The 22,358-nt window shown below is 47.7% G+C and overlaps 1 protein-coding gene across 2 annotated transcripts in view; it reads right to left on the reverse strand.

Annotated features, from left to right (window-relative positions):
• TUBGCP6 (tubulin gamma complex component 6) overlaps positions 1-22,358 on the reverse strand; it is a 240,780-nt gene that overhangs the window by 123,328 nt on the left and 95,094 nt on the right. For both annotated transcript variants that reach the window (XM_063927151.1, XM_063927152.1), the window contains exon 6: positions 346-467. In XM_063927151.1, coding sequence (XP_063783221.1) covers positions 346-467 — 122 coding nt within the window. The remainder of the gene's footprint in view (positions 1-345; positions 468-22,358) is intronic.

Below are 22,358 nucleotides of genomic sequence, written 5' to 3' on the forward strand. Positions count from 1 at the left end.
AGGATGAATCAAGAAATATATGAATAGGATACACGAGATAGCAAATAGATTGGATGGGACAGACGACTGCTCAAAACCATGTAAGTTGAGGAAAAAAAACAACCCATAAAACCCCAAACTGTTTCCTACTTATTTATTTATTATTTATTACCAGTTATTTATAGAGCGCACACAAATTCCACAGCGCTTTACAGAGAATATTGCCCATTCACATCAGTCCCTGCCCCAGTGGAGCTTATACTTGAAACAAATGTAGCATTTCTGTAAATTTCACTCATCTGATGTTATCAAGTGAAAATTGTATACAAAAGGTCTAATAAATATTAAAAAGGTCTATTAAATTACCTTAACTGGCGTCCTAGTTTCCTGAATAGGAAGCCGATAGTGAGGAGAGATAGTGTATTTGGAGTTGATAAAACACATGCCCGGTAATACTGCAAGTATTTTCTAAGCCCGCTTTTAAACGCCTGAAAATGGACAGAAACACACTTGTTTGCATGTTACCTGATATGATGCACCAGCTTATCAAGATATCTAAGATATACATACTCCCAGCCTCCTGATCTCTAACTAAGGCTGTGTTATTCGTAAACAGATTCTGGTAAAAATATACTGCCACCAATTGCCCGCTGTATATTCCCATGCATCGTAACTGGGCGGGCATTTAAACTTGCCTGCCCAGTTGTGGTTTTACCAGTGCTGCAAGTATGGCGGTACTGCGTACTGGTAAGAAATTGCCAACCGGTACGCAGTACCGCCAGCCCGACCGCCATACTTGCAGACGCTCCTGAGCCAGGGGAGGAGAGGAGAGCACAGCGCGGAGCTCAGTCCGACTCTGGTCTCCGATGGCGGTGTGCATGTATCGTGTAGCATGTATCGTTAGCTGCTGTTGTTGCTGCTGCGTGAGGGTAGGAGAGCGCCGTGCTCACCTCTCCTGTCTTTCAGTGCTCAATCAGACTCCCGTCTCTGGCGACGGCATGCATCTTCTCAAATAAGGTGATTGGCTAACGAATCGGTGCCTCATTTGAGAAGATACACGCCGCCACCTGAACGGAGTTGGACTGAGCACTGAAGTGCAGGAGAGGCAAGCACTGCGCTCTCCTCCCCTCACGTAGCAGCAACAGCGACAACAGCATTGGTGAGCAGTAGGGTGGGGCGGGATATGCACTGTGGGGCATTTGTGTATCTGGCACTGCTGGGGGCATATATGGCACTGCTGGGGGCATATGTGCATCTGGCACTGTGGTGCATATGTGTATCTGCCAATATTGGGGTCATATGTGTATCTGGCCCACCATATGTGTATCACACCCTCATTTTCATTGGCCACACCCATTTTTTTTGCACGCGCCAAAGGCGCAGGCACACAGTACCGCTAAGAATTTTTTTCTACTTGCACTACTGGGTGTTACTGTCGGCAGCTTCCGAGCCCGCCTATTGGGCCAGTCGGCAGGTCACTTCAGATGCAGATGAAACTAAATATCTGCTTGATATAACATCATCGGCTGTGCAGCTGGGCAGATATGTCTGAAGTCATTCACAGACATCTCTTCTGTATACACACAAATGCACTATGCAGTATATCGTTCGTCTGTGATATATTGCATAGTGTGTACCAAGCATGAGTGTCTACAACAACCTTGCAACATTGGAGATTGCAATGATGTTGATGGGCTAGGCTGTACAAGGTTCTTATAAAATAAATGAAGTCTCTACTTGAGAGGCGCCAGTCAAAGTACTAGGTCAAGGGTAGCAGTGAGGCTGCCATCTACCGTTAATATGGCCAGTGTCAGGCGGAAGATAATACCCTTTCCAGGCTGCTATACTTCCTCCCCGCAGCTCTTCTCTGCCTGCCTCTAGGGCCCTCCGCCCCTCTGCACCCAGCTCCAGCCTCTACATTATGGGTCTTCAACCTGCAGCCCTCCAGCTGTTATGGAACTAAACATCCCAGCATGCCCTGCCTCAGTTTTAGCATGCCTTAATAGCAAAACTGTGGCAGGGCATGCTGGGATGTGTATTTTCACAGCAGCTGGAGAGCCGCAGGTTGAAGACCCATGCTCTACACTGTGAGGCTAGTTACTATGGGCTGACCCCTCCTATGGGACCAGCCCTATGCCGTTCTCACTTTCCACTTCATATGTTCTTCCCCCTCCCACCTTTGTCAGCTCCCCTTGGTCCTTCTACCCCTTTCCTTCACTGCACCACCTGACCTCCCGCCACCCTTCCCCCTTTTAATATATGGTTCAGCCGAAAATGTACCCTGTAGAGTCCGCATACGTGCCAGTGGGTTGAAGTTTTGTGACCGGCGGTCAGGAGACTGCAGTGATTCAGAGGGCTGTAACACAATGGCCGGTTTCTCCCGGATGGCAAAAAGCCGGACAGACTTTGTCCGGCTTTTTGCCATCCGGGAGAAACTGGCAGAGTCTCTCACACAGGACGGCTTTGAGCCGTGTGTGATGCTGTGCACATGCGCAGCATTAGACACGGCTTGAGAAAAAAACCATTGTGTGTGATAGCTCCCCTTCACACACACGGTTTACTGGCTGCAAAGACGGCCCGGCAGCCGGACCTTCCAGTGGATAGTTCCGGCTGCAACCCGGCAGCCGGGCCGGGGCCATGCTGTCACGAACCTCGGGCAGCGGCGACCGCGCTTGTCCCTGCGGGTGGCCTGGTCTGCCCGGCGCCTCTCTTCCCCTGTCAGTCTCCGGCTTCAGCGGCGGGTCGGCGCTGCTCTCCGGCGGCTTCCCGGAAGCAAGGGCGCCGCCATCACAAGCAAGGGCAAGGAGGCGGAGCAGGTCTGACGTCACCTGCCTGCTCCGCCAATCAGGCTAGGGCGGGGAATTTAAAATCAGATACCAGGCAGAGATCCGATGCCTGAGTATCTTCGTTTCTCCTGTGAAAGCTATGATCCAGAGCTCCCTCGTCCCTGCAAGCATCCTGTGCTTCCAAGCATCCTGTCCCTGCAAGCATCCTGTGCTTCCAAGCATCCTGTCCCTGCAAGCATCCTGTGCTTCCAAGCATCCTGTCCCTGCAAGCATCCTGTGCTTCCAAGCATCCTGTCCCTGCAAGCATCCTGTGCTTCCAAGCATCCTGTCCCTGCAAGCATCCTGTGCTTCCAAGCATCCTGTGCCTACAAGCAACCTGTGCTTCCAAGCATCCTGTGCCTACAAGCAACCTGTGCTTCCAAGCATCCTGTGCCTACAAGCACCTCCGTGCCTCCAGTTACCTCCGTGTCTCCAAGCACCTCGTGCCTCCAAGCACCTCCGTGCCTCCAAGCACCTCCGTGCCTCCAAGCACCTCGTGCCTCCAAGCACCTCGTGCCTCCAAGCACCTCCGCGCCTCAAGCACCTCCGTGCCTCCAGTTACCTCCGTGCCTCCAGTTACCTCCGTGCCTCCAGTTACCTCCGTGCCTCCAAGCACCTCCGTGCCTCCAAGCACCTCGTGCCTCCAAGCACCCCGTGCCTCCAAGCACCTCCGCGCCTCAAAGCACCTCCGTGCCTCCAGTTACCTCCGTGTCTCCAAGCACCTCGTGCCTCCAAGCACCTCGTCCCTCCAAACACCTCGGTGTCTCCAAACACCTCCGTGCCTCCAAGCACCTCCGTGCCTCCAAACACCTCCGTGCCTCCAAGGGTCTCCCAGCACTCCCTGTACTCCCAGTACCTCAGTGCCTTCAATACCACAGTGTCTCCAATATCTCAGTACCCCAGCCTTCATTATTTCTACAAGTCTTGTCTTACAGGAGACCTACAAGAATTCCTCTGGGCCTCCCGCCTGCCGTCTTAGTTCTGCATGAGGAAGACCTACATCCGGCCATCTCTACTACGACCCAGTGGCGGTTCCTCTTCCCGGTCATCGGAAGAAGCCCCGAGTCCACAACACTCCCAAACCAGGTCAGTGATAGTATACTCAGGCCTCATGGACTCGGGGGATCGGAACACGGACTCTAGTGCCATCCAGAACCTGGCTTCTCGAGTGCAAAGTCAGGAAGCAGCACAAGGTCAGGTGATGCAGTACCTCCAGCAGTTGTCCGGGCGTCTGGATCAGATTCAGGCGTCTCTGGCCTCAGTAATTCCGGCTCCTGTTCCAGCAGTCGCACCAGTTGCCGTTGCCAGCAATGTTCAACCATCGGCCGGTGTCACTCCACGCCTTCAGTTGCCTACTCCGTCCCGCTATAATGGGAATCCCAAAAATTGTCGTGGTTTCTTGAACCAGTGCGAGGTACATTTCGAGCTACTTGCACACAACTTTCCTACAGACCGGTCCAAGGTAGCATATATTATTTCTCTGTTGGAAGGTTCTGCTTTGGATTGGGTGTCTCCATTATGGGAACGATCTGATCCCATGGTTTCCAACTACACCAACTTCATCTCGTCCTTTCGAAGGATTTTCGACGAGCCCGGCAGAATGACCACTGCTTCTTCCGATTTGCTCCGTGTTCGGCAGGGCGCCCGTTCCGTGGGCCAGTACGTGGTTCATTTCCAGACCATTGCTTCCGAACTACGCTGGAATAATGATGCCCTGAGAGCTGCCTTCTGGAACGGTCTTTCCGACCGGCTGAAAGACGAGCTGGTTACTAGAGATCTGCCGGATCCATTAGAAGATTTGATTTCCCTTTGCGTCAAGGTGGATCTTCGGATGCAGGAGCGTGGAAGAGAACGTAACCGTTCGGATCGTTCCAGGTTCCGGAATCCTACTCCTAGGCCGGTGGCCTCACCTAGCTCAGATGAGCCCATGCAAATTAACCGCTCCCGACTGTCTCCGGAAGAACGACAGCGTCGTCGTGAGGGTAAACTCTGCCTTTACTGTGGAGCCGCAGATCATTTTCTTAAATCTTGTAAAGTCCGTCCGGGAAACGGGCAGACCTAGCTTGTTCCGGAGGAGTCAAGCTGGGAGTTACGACAAAAGCTTCTCCAACTTCGGACTGCTTGCTTCCAGTAACTCTAGTCTCCAATTCAGTCTCCAGGTCTTGTGAAGCCCTATTGGATTCCGGAGCTGCAGGGAACTTCGTTTCTTCCTTCTGTGCCCAAAGTTTGGGTTTAAAGTTACGGCCTATCGAGCGGCCAATTTCACTGACGGCTATCAACGGGACTAGAATTTCCAAAGGTCTCATAATGTGGCGCACGGGGCCAGTTAAGCTGCGGGTCGGGGCTCTACATCAGGAAGATTTGGAACTCTTGGTAATCCCAGAAATGCCCCATGATCTGGTTCTTGGAATGCCTTGGCTGAAAAGTCATAACCCCCACATCGATTGGAAGTCGTCACAAATTCTGTCCTGGAGTTCCTTTTGTCACACTAATTGTCTTACTCCTGTTTGTCCGCTCCGTGTTACCTCCAAAACGGATGAAGAGCACATTCCGGAGGCATATCAAGGGTACAAGGACGTATTTTCGGAACAAGCTGCTGACCTGTTACCACCTCACAGGCCTTGGGACTGCCCTATTGACCTTGTCCCAGGGAAGACGCCACCTCGTGGTCGCACATATCCTCTGTCTCTTCCCGAGACTCAAGCCATGTCGGAGTATATTAAGTCCAATATGCTCAAGGGATTCATTCGCCCCTCTTCCTCCCCTGCTGGTGCAGGCTTCTTTTTCGTGAAGAAAAAGGACGGGGGGTTGAGACCATGCATCGACTACCGCGGCCTAAACGACATTACTATTAAGAATAAATACCCCTTGCCACTAATCACAGAGTTATTTGATAGGGTTCGTGGTGCCCGCATTTTTTCAAAACTCGACTTGAGAGGAGCTTATAATCTTATACGCATCCGAGAGGGGGATGAATGGAAGACTGCCTTTAATACCCGAGATGGGCATTACGAATACTTGGTGATGCCGTTTGGTCTTAGTAATGCTCCCGCGGTTTTCCAGGGATTCGTCAACGAAATCTTTCGTGATATGCTGTATCAGAGCGTTGTGGTATATCTGGACGACATACTGATTTTTTCCAAGAATCTTGTCGAACACAGGACTCAAGTCAAAGAGGTGCTACACCGTTTACAAGAGAATCATCTCTACGCCAAGCTTTCCAAATGTACCTTTGAAGTAACATCTATTCCGTTCCTCGGTTATGTCATCTCGGGGACGGAGCTTCGCATGGATCCGGAAAAGTTGTCGGCCATTCGTGATTGGACTCAGCCTCTTTCCCTGAAAGCAATACAAAGGTTCCTGGGCTTTGCGAACTACTACAGGAAATTCATTAAAGGTTTCTCCACCATTGTTGCACCCATTACTGCCCTGACGAGAAAGGGTTCTAATCCTAGTTTGTGGCCTCCGGAAGCCATTGTAGCTTTTTCTCGCTTAAAGTTAGCTTTCACGACGGCTCCAGTTCTCCAACAACCAAATTTCGAGGAACCCTTCTTCTTAGAAGTTGATGCATCTTCAGTCGGGGTGGGGGCTGTCCTCTCCCAGCATTCCTCTGATAAGAAATTACATCCGTGTGGCTTCCACTCTCGTAAATTCTCTCCAGCCGAACGAAATTACTCTATTGGAGACCAGGAACTCTTGGCAATCAAATCTGCCTTGGAAGAATGGAGATATCTTCTAGAAGGGGCTAAACATGTGTTTACCATCTACACGGATCACAAGAATTTACTGTACATCAAATCCGCACAATGTTTGAATCCTCGCCAGGCGAGATGGGCACTTTTCTTTTCCCGATTCTCGTTCATTATCAAGTACCGTGCCGGGACTCTCAATATTAAAGCAGATGCGCTTTCCCGTTCACAGGTTCCCACAGACGAGGATGAACCTCCGGAGCGGGGTTTAATTCTGAATCCAGTTTCTGTCTCTGCTGCTTTAACTACTCCAGCTCCTCCTCCTGGAAGAATGTCCGTACCAGCTAGATTCCGCCCAGGAATACTACGGTGGGTCCATAACTCCAAGTTTTCCGGTCATCCCGGCGCTCAGAAGATGTACAAGTTTCTGCAAAGGTCTTACTGGTGGAACACCATGAGGAAGGATGTACAAGATTGCGTTAATTCATGTCCCCAATGTACACAACATAAATCTCCTCGTCTGCCTCCTGCAGGGTTACTTCGTCCTCTGCCTATCCCTGTGAGACCCTGGACTCACATTTCCATGGACTTCATCACTGACTTGCCCTGTTCCAAGGGTTGCAACACCGTTTGGGTTATCGTTGACCGTTTTTCGAAGATGGCACACTTTGTGCCCTTGACTGGTCTTCCGACAGCACCGAAACTGGCTCTATTGTTTATCCGAGAACATTTTCGTTTGCATGGGTTGCCACAAGAGATTGTTTCTGACCGTGGAGTACAGTTCACCGCCAGGTTTTGGAAAGCCCTTTGTTCAACTCTACACATTAAACTTAAGTTTTCGTCGGCTTATCATCCCCAAACAAATGGACAAACGGAACGAGTCAATCAAGATCTAGAGACTTTTCTTCGGTTGTATCTCTCTCCTTCACAGGACAACTGGGTGGAGTTGTTGCCTTGGGCGGAGTTTGCCCATAACCATTTGTTTCATTCTTCCACTGGGGAATCACCATTTTTCGTCAACTACGGGTTCCATCCCCGTGTTCCGGAATTTCCAAGCCTTCCGATAATAGAGGTTCCTGCTGTAGCGTCCACTCTACGACACTTTGGACAAATTTGGAGAAAGGTTCATGCTAATCTTAAGCAGGTTTCTGTTCGGTACAAGTTCTTTGCAGATAAGAAACGGCAAGCCGCACCTCAATATAAAGTTGGGGACAGGGTATGGCTGTCCACACGGAATCTCCGGTTGAAGGTGCCCACCATGAAATTCGCTCCAAGGTTCATCGGTCCTTACCCTGTGCTACAAGTCTTAAATCCTGTGGTCTGTAAACTGGGTTTGCCTGCCCATCTTCGCATACCTAACGCCTTCCATGTTTCTCTACTCCGTCCCCTCATACTGAATCGATTCCACTCAGCACTCCCAAGGCCAACGTCCGTAGTGGCAGAAGCTGGAGCGGAGTTTGAAATCAAAGCTATTCTGGACTCTCGTTATCTTCATAAAAAATTACAGTACTTGGTGGACTGGAAGGGTTATGGACCTGAGGAGAGAAGTTGGATTGGGGCTACTGAAGTAACGGCTCCTCGTCTGATTCGGATCTTCCACTCCAGACATCCGACTAAGCCCGGGAAGTGTCCAGGGGCCACTCCTGGAGGAGGGGGTACTGTCACGAACCTCGGGCAGCGGCGACCGCGCTTGTCCCTGCGGGTGGCCTGGTCTGCCCGGCGCCTCTCTTCCCCTGTCAGTCTCCGGCTTCAGCGGCGGGTCGGCGCTGCTCTCCGGCGGCTTCCCGGAAGCAAGGGCGCCGCCATCACAAGCAAGGGCAAGGAGGCGGAGCAGGTCTGACGTCACCTGCCTGCTCCGCCAATCAGGCTAGGGCGGGGAATTTAAAATCAGATACCAGGCAGAGATCCGATGCCTGAGTATCTTCGTTTCTCCTGTGAAAGCTATGATCCAGAGCTCCCTCGTCCCTGCAAGCATCCTGTGCTTCCAAGCATCCTGTCCCTGCAAGCATCCTGTGCTTCCAAGCATCCTGTCCCTGCAAGCATCCTGTGCTTCCAAGCATCCTGTCCCTGCAAGCATCCTGTGCTTCCAAGCATCCTGTCCCTGCAAGCATCCTGTGCTTCCAAGCATCCTGTCCCTGCAAGCATCCTGTGCTTCCAAGCATCCTGTGCCTACAAGCAACCTGTGCTTCCAAGCATCCTGTGCCTACAAGCAACCTGTGCTTCCAAGCATCCTGTGCCTACAAGCACCTCCGTGCCTCCAGTTACCTCCGTGTCTCCAAGCACCTCGTGCCTCCAAGCACCTCCGTGCCTCCAAGCACCTCCGTGCCTCCAAGCACCTCGTGCCTCCAAGCACCTCGTGCCTCCAAGCACCTCCGCGCCTCAAGCACCTCCGTGCCTCCAGTTACCTCCGTGCCTCCAGTTACCTCCGTGCCTCCAGTTACCTCCGTGCCTCCAAGCACCTCCGTGCCTCCAAGCACCTCGTGCCTCCAAGCACCCCGTGCCTCCAAGCACCTCCGCGCCTCAAAGCACCTCCGTGCCTCCAGTTACCTCCGTGTCTCCAAGCACCTCGTGCCTCCAAGCACCTCGTCCCTCCAAACACCTCGGTGTCTCCAAACACCTCCGTGCCTCCAAGCACCTCCGTGCCTCCAAACACCTCCGTGCCTCCAAGGGTCTCCCAGCACTCCCTGTACTCCCAGTACCTCAGTGCCTTCAATACCACAGTGTCTCCAATATCTCAGTACCCCAGCCTTCATTATTTCTACAAGTCTTGTCTTACAGGAGACCTACAAGAATTCCTCTGGGCCTCCCGCCTGCCGTCTTAGTTCTGCATGAGGAAGACCTACATCCGGCCATCTCTACTACGACCCAGTGGCGGTTCCTCTTCCCGGTCATCGGAAGAAGCCCCGAGTCCACAACACTCCCAAACCAGGTCAGTGATACATGCAGTGTGAAAGGACCTGTAGCCTCACACTGTTCATTACAATGCCGGCACGGGAAAAAGCCGTCCGGCTTTTTCCCGGCCGGTAAATGCCGGCTCGTGTGTTTTAGCCCATAGGATTGCATGGTTGTGTACGCTCCCATTAATGCGCGTGCAGCTAGTCATAATTGTGATGTGGAGGCACGTGCGACCCATTCGCGGGTAAGCTGACGGCGGCCACATCCGTAGATAGATCTGTTTGTCATCAGGTAGAAGGTGTGGTGGCTAAGTCCAGGTGCCCCTGAGGGGGCACAAGCAGCTGTTTAGGGGTGCCTAAATTAAATTATATCTTACCCCCATAACAAAAAAGTTTGTGGCACCACTGATTACAGGCAATCACCTATCTGCTGGCTTAACTATAGCTATTGTAAGGGATATATAAAGTCTGGAAACAGAACAGACCCTACACATACAGATAGTCAGGTCCACAAATATTGGGACATCGACACAATTCTCATATTTTGGGCTCTATACACCACCACAATGGATTTGAAATGAAACAAACAACTGCAGACTTTCCGCTTTAATTTGAGGGTATTTACATCCAAATCAGGTGAACGGTGTAGGAATTACAACGGTTTCTATATGTGCCTCCCACTTTTTAAGGGACCAAAAGTAATGGGACAATCGACTCAAAAGCTATTTCATGGCCAGGAGTGGGCTATTCCCTCGTTATCTCATCATCAATTAAGCAGGTAAAAGGTCTGGAGTAGATTTCAGGTGTGACATTTGCATTTGGAATCTGTTGCTGTCGACTCTCAATATGAAATCCAAAGAGCTGCCACTATCAGTGAAGCAAGCCATGATTAGGCTGAAAAATCAAACAAACCCATCAGAGAGATAGCAAAAACATTAGGTGTGGCCAAATCAACTGTTTGGAACATTCTTAAAAAGAAAGAATGCACCCGAGAGCTCAGCAACACCAAAAGACCCGGAAAACAACTGTGGTGGATGACAGAAGAATTATTTCCCTGGTGAAGAAAAACCCCTTCACAACAGTTGCCCAGATCAAGAACACTCTCCAGGAGGAAGGTGTATGTGTGTCCAAGTCAACAATCAAGAGCAATAGTAAAAGAATATATATACTGGCGCCGGCTGTTAACACCAATGATGGACGATACTTATATTAAAAAATTCAGTACTTTTAATACACATATAAATAATACAGTTAAAATATCTCAAGAATCATCATAGTTTCTTTATCTGTTCTTAAATCAAGAACCAGGTATTGATTAAGACCATTTGGATCCCACTTATGGTATATAATAAATGTGCAGTCTCCGGTTAGGACTCACTCCTCATTATATATGGTTCACTTGAAAAGATGGTAATTACCCGGTGCTTATAGATGTTATCCCCAGGGTCTCAGTTTAGCCGATGAGAGTCCAATTAGCAGCAGGGGAATAAGTCCGGGTTCCAATATGATTTTGTTTGTGTCCAATAGAGGTATAAAGTCCAGTTGTTACCAGGAATACCAAGTGGATCCAGAAGCTGGTGGTCAGTGTCCTTTGGCTCAACGCGTTTCGCTGGTGGCTGCCAGCTACCTCAGGAGCATATGTCACACAGGCAGCCTTATAGGGTTTATATACTCCCTTCATTATGTTGGGAGTAGTGGCACCTGATTCACTCATCATACAATAAATAAAACGTCCCAAAATAACATTAAAAATCCTATCTAGAAGGCAATCTTATTGGATAACATAAACTCTAATAGTTCTGTATCCAAAAAACGAGTATTATAAATACCTGTTTAATAGTGTAAACAGCAGAATGCACAGTAACATTTCCTGGTCACATGGCTATCCCCGATCACATGACTCAGGCAGCCTATAGAATTTTGTTTGATGTTCCTTATTTGGTCCGATCACATGATCGCTTCCGGTCACGTGATCGGCACAGTCTTTCATAACAGTAGAGGGATGTTCGTTACTTAGTCCGATCACATGACCGCTCCCAGTTACGTGGTCGGCATGCTCTCTCATATTGTGCCGCATCTCAAAGTGCAATATCATGTGTTCTAATCACATGGTCCAGAACGGACCTATCGTATCTCTGTCTTAGCAATAATGGCGCTGCGTTCCACTGGCAAAGTTTGCGTTCCAAACTGGCCCTGACACCAGGAAATGTCACCCCGCATAGATAAATATCATGTGCATAGAACTCCATAATTATCTCATGGTGTTGAAATTTATATAGATAGAAAAAGGTAGACATAGTTAATAGTTACAATCATGGTCACATAGCGTCATAGATTATATAGTTAATATAACTGATCAGGCAGGGTACATCTGAATAGTATTTAAGATGTAATTACATCATTAAATTACCCGAAGAAAATATGAATATATATATAATGAGATTAAGAGTAAAACCAAGCTATACACAAAAAGTACATAGTCACATACCATAAATGTAGTATTATGCATTCAGCATGTGTCCCATCGTGGAACACATACTTTATATTCACTCCACACATGTATACATATAGCACAGCAAGCGATACTCTGCACATGTACACACGTGTGGGGTAGAATACCTCATTCTAGTTTGTCAGGCAGTACATTTATATATATTTTTATACTAGCTCTTTAACAGGTGGAGGGGCAAGATAGGAGAGAGGACAAGAAGAGGAAATAACGGGGAGGGGGAATCTGATATCCCTTATAAGGTGAGTGGGTCTTAGTCATCTAGAAGGAGGTATACCAAGATATAAGAAAGTTCTCCAAGGGGGCGTGGCCTGGCTTTCAGAGTGAGAGGAAGCAACTCTGTGCTGCTCCAGAGGGCACTTTATAATATAAATCCCTACGGATTCCTATCCCCTTCCTGAGAGCCCAGGAGAGCCTCTGACACCCTCTTACACCCTATTGCAGCCACTGAGGGGGACCTGCGGAATCGGGGAGCGCTTTTTAGCCCTCCTGCGGGTTGCGGCCTTCCCCTCGGTGTGGAACCGGGACCTGGATTTTGAGCCGTGGCCGGATGGGACATCCAGAACCATACATCCGACTCCGCGAGGCCCCCTTGGACCCCTGAAAGGCACCGGACGACTAACCTGACTGCTCCCATAGCCTTCCACCTGCCGTACCGAGTCCCGAGCCACGGGATACGGGGCGGGTGACGTGGCCTGCCGAGACGGGGACGGGGCGGCGGCCATCTTGCCTCCGGCCGCGGAGCTCGGGAAGAGACGGGACTCCGGCCGGGTAAGCTGCTTCCCCCCTCCCCTCGTCCGCTACTCCCCCTACCGCTGTGAGGACCGGGTCCCGCCGCTGCTGGGCGCACCATCGCCGCTGATCTTCGATCGCGGCGCCGGCCGCCAACTACCTCCCGCCTCCGGCCTTGTGATAATGGAGGAGGCCCCTTGAACAAGGACCCCACTGCGGCCCTCACTGCCCACTGCTAGGCAACACAGGTGGCCACAACTATCTGAGCTACGGAGCGCACCTTAGCCACACGGAGCAGCGACTCAGCGCCCCATCCCCCCCCCCTCCCCCCCAAGGCCCAGACGACTGTGACAGAGCTTTATTACACTATATAAATAAACAGTTAAACCGCACAGCTTTGTATCCAGCCCTACTACACTGCGGCCGATCACTGGCTGGTCCGTGGCTGTGCTAACGTGCTACCCCCCCTTCCCCATTGCCTAGCTGCCGTGATAGACACAAGTGGGGGCTACCTACCAACCTACCTATCTTACTATATAACGCAGGTCTTATCTCACACCTCATTGCTACTTATCCTGCCAACTACGTTGTGAGGATCATGTGATACCTGTCTTATGCTAATTCATTCTGCGACCAGATTACGTTAAGGGGCCCAATATCAATAATACTTATAAAGCCGCTGGGAACCGACATCAATCCATCTCGCAACTGTGACATCAGCTTTGCTGAACCGATAATATCAATAGATACCCGTTTACTTTCTCACTCCACTATGTCACAGAGAAACCGTAAAACCCCTGCTCAAGCTAAACCTAGTATTCTCCGGGCATGGGAAAAAGCAGGCGCTATACCGCGCGGCTCCCCCACCGTAGATCCTATGTCGGATGTCGACGATGCTCCTTCTCCGACGACAGGTCTCACGACTCAAGACGTGGTTGCAATCGTCACTAAGACCATTCAAACGGAAATGAGATCAGTCTTAGCTGAATTCAGAACTGAACTCGCTGACCTTGGCACCCGCACAGATTCCCTGGAACGAAAAGTAGACGAGGTCTGTCAATACCAGGCAGTGGTCGAACAGGAATTATTGGAGATTCGCGCGGATATGGCCCAACAGGAGGATCACTTGGAGGATATGGACAACCGGAATCGACGGAATAATGTCCGGATTCGCAATATCCCGGAGGGCGTTTCTATGGAGGGCCTCCCAACCTTCCTGGAGGGCCTACTACAGTCCATGATTCCTGAGGTCTCTAAAGATTTCCTCCTTCTCGACAGAGCACATCGAGCACTGCGCCCACGTTCACCACCCACTCAACCCCCGAGAGATGTCATCCTACGGTTCCACTATTATAAAACAAAAGAGAAATTCATGATGGCGGCCAGAGAACATCAAACGGTCCTCTACTCCGGGACCCAGCTACAGATTTTCCAGGATCTGGCCCCGTCCACACTCCGAAAACGCAAAGACCTTACCGTTATCACCAAAGTCCTTCGTGATAACTCTATCAAGTATAAGTGGGGCTTCCCGTTCCAATTACATGTCACAAAGGATGGCTCTCATCATTCGATAAAAACGCCCACCCAGGGCTACGACCTCCTCAGGTCCCTGGGTATATCAGAGTCTCTTCCGGATGAAATTCGGAATCAACCTCTTATCACCTCCCCTAAAAGGCCAGGGGCTCCTACCCCCGAATGGTCTACTAAATGAGCGAATGGAACTACCCCTTCGGATCAGTAGATATAATGGACATTGCATATTGGTCCCTCCTCATTTTACCAGCATAGCGGCTTAGTGATATATTGTTCTGCATGTTTTATTTTTCAGGTTTTGCGAATTTAGCAAATTAGGATATTTTAGACTGATTCCTACATGTCGTTACATGAAGACCCCATCTTAATGATAGCTGCCTGTGTTGGGGTGGAACGGCTGTTTTACCGCCCCACGTTGGAGAGCGATACAGCCTTCTACAACCAGCTTAACCACTCCAGATTCTAGATTCTTAACATATTGCTACTGGTTTCTTTAGATTTCAATGTATATCCACCCACCTTGACCCTCACTATAGAAGAGATGACCATTGCATATCTAAATGTTCTCTTAATACTTACACTATGTTATGCTAGATTCTCTTTTCCTCATTAATATTGTTTACCACATAGAGGTACGGTGGCTAGATGGATTCTACGCGACCGTCGCTCCCGGCGTGTCGGTTCTGGGTGGTCCCTCTTTCCTGAGTTGATCTTATGCCTTGAATTGGTAAGGCTAAACTATCCCTTGATCATGAGGGGGCCGCTCGGGTGCCGGCTCTGGGTGTGACGATTGTGACTATTTTTGTTGATGTCTACCGCCATTGATTCATCAGAGCAATGTTGCAAGTTATATTTATGTTATATTTAAGATGGCTTGTTTGAACTACATATAAAGCTACTGCTACTGTTACCATAACTACTGATAGCAATGTCTTCCCCTTTCTTCTTACTACTTCTTACTCCCTGATCTGATTTTCCCACTCCCCTTAACCTGGCTCGCAGAATGTACCTCTCTTTTTTTTTCCTTTTACTCTCCTGTATGCTCCTCACTCTCATTGTGATGTGCCACTATTGGCGCGACCCCACACCCCGAAGAGGCGACCCGCTTGGTGTCCGCCCCTTCATTTCTAGACCCAACCCGTCTTTAGGAAAGGGTCTATCCCTTAAGTTCGTATTCACGATCTTCCCTACCTGTTTCTATTATTTCTTCTGTCCCTTCTCAATGACCCATGGTCGGTCAAGTCTGAGGCCACTTTCCCTATTGAGCCGTGCTATCTTTCAACCCCCATGACTTTAAAAGTCTTATCCATTAATGTCAATGGCCTTAATTCCCCGACCAAGCGCTCCATGGCATTTCAGTTTTTTGCCAGACAAAAAGCGGATATCATATTTTTACAGGAGACCCACTTTAGGGCCCCTCACCCTTCGTTAAGCTCCAAACGCTACCCTCATGCCTTTTATTCCACAATGTCAGCCAAACGCAGAGGCACAGCCATCCTAATCCATCGTGACCTACCCCTGGCTGTCCAGGACACAGTTCTCGATGACCATGGCAGATTTGTAATCCTCTCCGGCTCCATTAATCAAACATGCAGCAGGGTTCCTTTTTTAAAACATTCTCCGACCACCTTTCTAAATTTTCAAATTCCTGGGTTATTGTGGCCGGTGATTGTAATGCTACAATGGATCCCCATGTTGACAGATCCCGCCCAGGCGGAGGACCCTCTCCCCACGTGAAACTGTCTAGACTCCTCCAGTCCTGCGTCACCGCACACAATTTATATGATGCGTGGAAAACGCTTTACCCGTCCGCTAAGGGCTATACGCACTATTCCTCACAACACGACATATACACTCGTATCGACTACGTTTTTGTAGATAGGGACTCCACCCAAACCCTTCTGGGCGCCCAGGTGGTTCCAATCACCTGGTCTGACCACTATGCGATATCACTTGATTTTACCTGCTCTCATAAACCTTTCGACTCCCCGCAAATGGCGCCTTAATGAGTCCCTACTCCTTAAAACTGCTAATGTGTCCCAAGTAGAAGCTGCAATTCACCACTTCTTAGCCGACAACGTCTCCCCCGACATATCGTCAGCAATACTATGGGAGGCACATAAGGTTACACTGCGAGGTCTCCTCATAAGCCTCTCGTCTACCCAGAGGAAAATTGAGTCTAAACGGATCGCAGACTTAGAGACTGAATTAGCCTCTTTGACTCTTCGCCATCAGCGGTTCCCCAAACGCAAACTATACAAATGTCCCAAATTCTCACAAAGAAAACAATCCAGTCACTCTTGTGGATCCGTCAAAAGTTCTACGAAAAGTCGAATAAGGCAGATACTTTATTAGCCCGTCGACTGCGCGAGAAACGCACATTCAATCGAATACTGGCTCTGAGATGCCCTGACGGATCCACAACATGCGACCCTAAGGTGATGGCTTCTCTCTTCCAGGATTATTACGCTTCCCTCTATAACCTTCCCACCGAGGCCACTGCTGACCCACACCACATATCAACTATTCAACAATATCTCTCCTCTTGTCATTTACCAAAATTATCCACAGCGGACCTGAAGACCCTTAACGATCCCATTACTCACGAGGAAATTCTTATCACAATTGGCCAGCTTCGCCGTTCTTCCGCACCAGGTCCGGATGGATATACTGCCATATATTACAAAAAATTTTCCCATGCCCTTCTTCCTATGCTACATTCATTATTCAATTCACTGATGGAAGGGAGTTCTCTAGATGCAGCTACCACCAGAGCTAATATTATAGTTATTGCCAAGCCTGATCGGGATCCCCTGGAAATGAAAAATTATAGGCCCATCTCATTATTAAACACAGATCTAAAACTATTCGCTAAAATCCTGGCAAATCGACTCGCCCCTTACCTCCCCATATTAATCCACCCAGACCAAGTGGGCTTTATTCCCAATCGGCAAGCTGCCGATAATACTCGGCGCCTTATAGATCTTATTCACCTCTCCCATCGGGACTCCACCCCAACTCTGGTGGTGGCTCTAGATGCGGAGAAGGCTTTTGATAGGGTAGCCTGGCCTTTCATGCAGCAAGCACTACAGGCTGTGGGAATTCAAGGCCCATTTTATAATGCCATCACCTCGCTTTACTCTAACCCAACAGCGTCTATCCTAGTTAATGGTCTCTCCTCCCCGCCACTATCTATTAGAAATGGCACCCGCCAGGGTTGTCCACTCTCCCCCCTACTTTTTGCCCTAGTAATGGAACCGCTGGCGGCGAAAATCCGGCTGAACCCCAATATCTCAGGTATTTCAGTGGACAACCATGAATACAAAATTGCATTATATGCAGAAGATGTCATCCTGACCCTGACCGACCCATACACTTCCCTACAACACCTTTTTGAGGAGATCCACACCTACAGCTCCATCTCAAACTATAAACTAAATTCTGACAAAACAGAGGTTTTAGATCTACATATCACTCCACGGGAGCTTAGTCTTTTACGCACCTTCTATCCTTTCAAATGGCAAAATTCTAAACTCAAATATTTAGGCATTTATCTGACCAAATCCTATTCATCGTTATATGCTGCTAACTTCCCACGGTTAATATCCTCACTCAAAGCCGATCTCACTGCCTGGAACAAATTATTTATCTCCTGGTTTGGCCGCATCGCGGCAGTCAAAATGAACCTACTACCACGAATATTGTACCTATGGCAAACCCTACCTATTCACATCCCAGTTAAAATATTGAAGAATCTCCAACGAGATATATCTAGCTTCATCTGGGCCGGGGAAAAACCCAGAGTTAAGATTCGACTGCTCCAACAACACAGCTCGGAGGGCGGTCTTGGAGTACCAGATCTCATCCGATACTACCGAGCCACACATCTGGCCTCTTGTGTTCTCTGGCACTCACCTCCAGCGCAGAGAACGTGGACCTCACTCGAGGCGCATTCTCTCCATATGTTCTCATCCTCAACTCTCCTATGGAGCCCACCCCGCTCCCGCCCCACCTCTAATCTCTTCCTACCGACAATACGCTTTTCCTTGTCAATATGGGATTTTTGTACTCGCTTCTATCAACTCCGTTCCCACAACCCCTACCTAACTCCCCTATGGAATAATACGCAATTCCCGCCAGGCAATAACCACCTTGCATTTTACCATTGGACCGCGCATAACATTCTTTTTCTACAGGACGTTGCTCCTCTTTCCTCATTCCCATCTTATGCAAATTTACAATCCCGCTTCTCGTTCCCCCACTCGGTATTCTATCAGTTTCTACAAATCAGACACTTCTACGGAACAATCCCTAAACCCATCCACCCTATCATAGCCACCCCTTTGGAAATATGCTGTCGCGGCTCACACCCAACGAAAGGACTCCTTTCGCGCATTTATCGAGTGTTACTGACACACAATGTCCCACCCAAGGAGAGTCACGAACTGGCCTGGGAAAGAGAGGTGGGAGAGACCTTAACCGTGGAGGAATGGGAGGAGATTAGACAGGAAATCACCAAAAGCTCCATCTCAGTCCGTATAGCTGAAAACTCATGTAAATTATATTACCACTGGTATCTGGTCCCTACTAGACTACATTCTATTTATCCCACGTGCTCGGATGAGTGCTGGAGATTATGTGGATGCCGGGGGACCCTGCTGCATGTTTGGTGGTCTTGTCCGTTGATCCGCCAATATTGGAGACAAGTTCACAGATTGATTCTGGAGGTTACGCACTTAGCCGTCCCTGACTCGCCCCTTTACTCACTGCTCTCCCGCCCCATTCCTAACACCCCACGCTGCCAACGAGCCCTAACTAAACATATACTGAACACGGCTAAGTGCCAAATAGCCTCTAATTGGAAATCCGCGACCCCTCCTACTCTGACCGCTACTATTAACGCAATTTGGTACACGTATAAGCTAGAGCGAATTACTGCTTCCCTCCGAGACTCCTCAGTATCCTTTACAGAGACATGGACACCTTGGACTTTACACTTTAATGCTGAACCGCCATTGACAACCATTTAATATTTATTGTTTAATGTCTAGTATTTAACGTTTAATGTCTAGTATTTAACGTTTGATCCTAAATATCTATCATTCAATCTAGATTTTACTTACACCACAAATTTACTTTATATATGGCTCAGACTAGCCGACCTCCCCCTCTTTCTCCCCCTTCTCCCCGTAACCTACAACCCCCTCCTCCCGCTGTTTTCTCTTCTCTACGTTGTAATCTTTTCTACAACGCACCCTGCTTCTCTTTCTCCCCCCTTTCTTTTATTCTCTTACTCTAATGAATAGTTGTAACAATTTAGGTAACTTGTCTATACGGAGGCATATGTGATAACTACTGACTGAAATGTCTTTTGATCGCCTCCCTTATCTGATTATAAGGCCCTATTGTTAACTGACATACCTTCTATTTGTTACAACGATGTACTTGTCTATATTTATGCTTACAAAATCAATAAAACGTTATTTAAAAAAAAAAAAGAAAGTTCTCCAAACTAATATCTTGTACCTACGTTGAATCTCTACTGGAAAAGAAAATATATCCATATATACATGCATACAAATACATACATTTACATATCCTGCACTATATTGGACCGCATGTTTATATATCGTGTCTTATGGAATGGTATGGAGTTCCATATTTTCATTCAATCCACCATGGTGGAGAGAATCGAATTTCAGCATCCAATGGATCTCTCTCCAGCACAATCTATTAAATCTATCGCCTCCCCTCTGTGTCGATGTAATATGTTCAATGCAAATTATTGATAGACTACTGGGATCACCTGCATGGACCTGACTGAAATGACGGAAAACGCTATGTTGATTATATTGTTTTAGGATGTTCCGGCGATGCTCCATAAACCTAACATGCATTGGTCTTGTAGTCCTTCCCACATAATTGAGGCCACAGCCACATGAGAGAAGATATATCACAAATTTAGTGTCACAGTTCATGAATGATCTGAGGCAGTATTGTTCCTTCGTATCTGATAATGTTAGTGTGGTGGTCTTTCTAGGCATGTGTGTGCAAGTTATACATCGTGGCTTTCCGCACCTGAAGCATCCCACTGGTTTAGTGGGTAACCATTCCAAACCTATAGGTACAGATTTTTTATTATTTTTATTATTTCAATCCCCCAGATGACTGGGCGCTAATATAGATTTTAAAGATCTATTCTTTTTATATATAATCTGTGGTTGTGACGGTAAAATCTCACTTAGAATTCGATCTTGTTTAAGGATTCTATAATTTTTAGAGATTATAGTTTTTATTTCTCTAGCACACTTATTATAATTGCATACAAATGCAAACTGTCTTTCATTATCTTTTCTGTCTTTTTGACTCTCATTGGTCCTACTTTTAGTAGATAATAATTTAGCCCTATCCATACAGCATACATCTTTAAATGCTTCTTTCAGGAGTTTATCAGGGTATTTACGTTGTCTAGGTGAATCCATTAAATCATTCGCCTGTATAGTAAATGTCTCAAAGTCCGAACAATTGCGTCTCAGTCGCATTAATTGACCTTTTGGTATATTGTGCTTCCAGGGTGCATAGTGTGCACTATCATAATGCAGATATGAATTTGTGTTAACTGGTTTAATAAAATTTGAAGCAACAATTTTATCATCATGTATTTCGAGGGTCACATCCAGGAAGTCTATCCGTTCACTGTTATGAGTGTGAGTGAAGGTTAAATTAAATGTGTTAGAATTAAGGTAGGTGACAAAAGAAAGAATAGAAGGAATATCCCCATCCCAAATAATAAATAGATCATCAATATAACGGCCATAGAAGACCAGATTCCCCTCCCAGCCGCCACCCCACACCATTGAGTCCTCAAGATGGCCCATGTATAGGTTAGCATAGCTGGGGGCGAATCTGGTCCCCATGGCCGTTCCCATCACCTGAAGAAAAAACTGCTGAAGAAACAAGAAATAGTTATGTGAAAGTATAAAAGAAATGGAATCTATAATAAAGGCCTGGTGGTCCATGCTGAGATCGCCGTCTCCGGATAATTTTTTAGTGATCACATCAATTCCAGCTGTATGTGGAATATGTGTGTACAACGCCTGTACATCTAATGTTAGAAAATAATATGACTTTTTCCACTGAATTGTCGATATTTTAGTTAAGAAATCCTTATGCGCTAAGAGTAGTAGTATTGAATCCTTTTACAGGATAACTCTGGAAGACTTTAACAATCTAGTCAACTGTCAACAAGGGAGCACTAAATTTTCCTCTAATCTGACCAGACAGGAGAAAAAAGCACTCAGGGATCTCACAAAAGACACCTCCTTTGTCATAAAAGAAGCAGACAAGGGTGGGGGCATAGTGGTGATGAACAGAACAGACTATATTAATGAAGCTAATAGACAGTTATGTGATAAGCAGTTTTATAAAAAATTGGATAAAAACCCAACAGATCGATTACTGACAGAACTCAAAACTCTTTTAGACTCAGCTGTCCAGACGGGGGTCATATCCAGGGAGGAATATAGGTTCCTGTTACCCACTTTTCCCACATCACCTACTTTTTATTTTCTTCCAAAAATACACAAATCCCTCACGTCACCTCCCGGTCGACCAATTATCTCTGGTATATGGTCACTTACTTCCAATCTCTCCTTTTATGTTGATTCTTTTCTACAATCACGTGTTTCCATGCTGAGATCGCACCTCCGGGATACAACGGATTTCTTAACTAAAATATCGACAATTCAGTGGAAAAAGTCATATTATTTTCTAACATTAGATGTACAGGCGTTGTACACACATATTCCACATACAGCTGGAATTGATGTGATCACTAAAAAATTATCCGGAGACGGCGATCTCAGCATGGACCACCAGGCCTTTATTATAGATTCCATTTCTTTTATACTTTCACATAACTATTTCTTGTTTCTTCAGCAGTTTTTTCTTCAGGTGATGGGAACGGCCATGGGGACCAGATTCGCCCCCAGCTATGCTAACCTATACATGGGCCATCTTGAGGACTCAATGGTGTGGGGTGGCGGCTGGGAGGGGAATCTGGTCTTCTATGGCCGTTATATTGATGATCTATTTATTATTTGGGATGGGGATATTCCTTCTATTCTTTCTTTTGTCACCTACCTTAATTCTAACACATTTAATATAACCTTCACTCACACTCATAACAGTGAACGGA

Source organism: Pseudophryne corroboree, chromosome 6 (assembly GCF_028390025.1).
Source record: "Pseudophryne corroboree isolate aPseCor3 chromosome 6, aPseCor3.hap2, whole genome shotgun sequence".
Lineage (NCBI taxonomy): Eukaryota > Metazoa > Chordata > Amphibia > Anura > Myobatrachidae > Pseudophryne > Pseudophryne corroboree.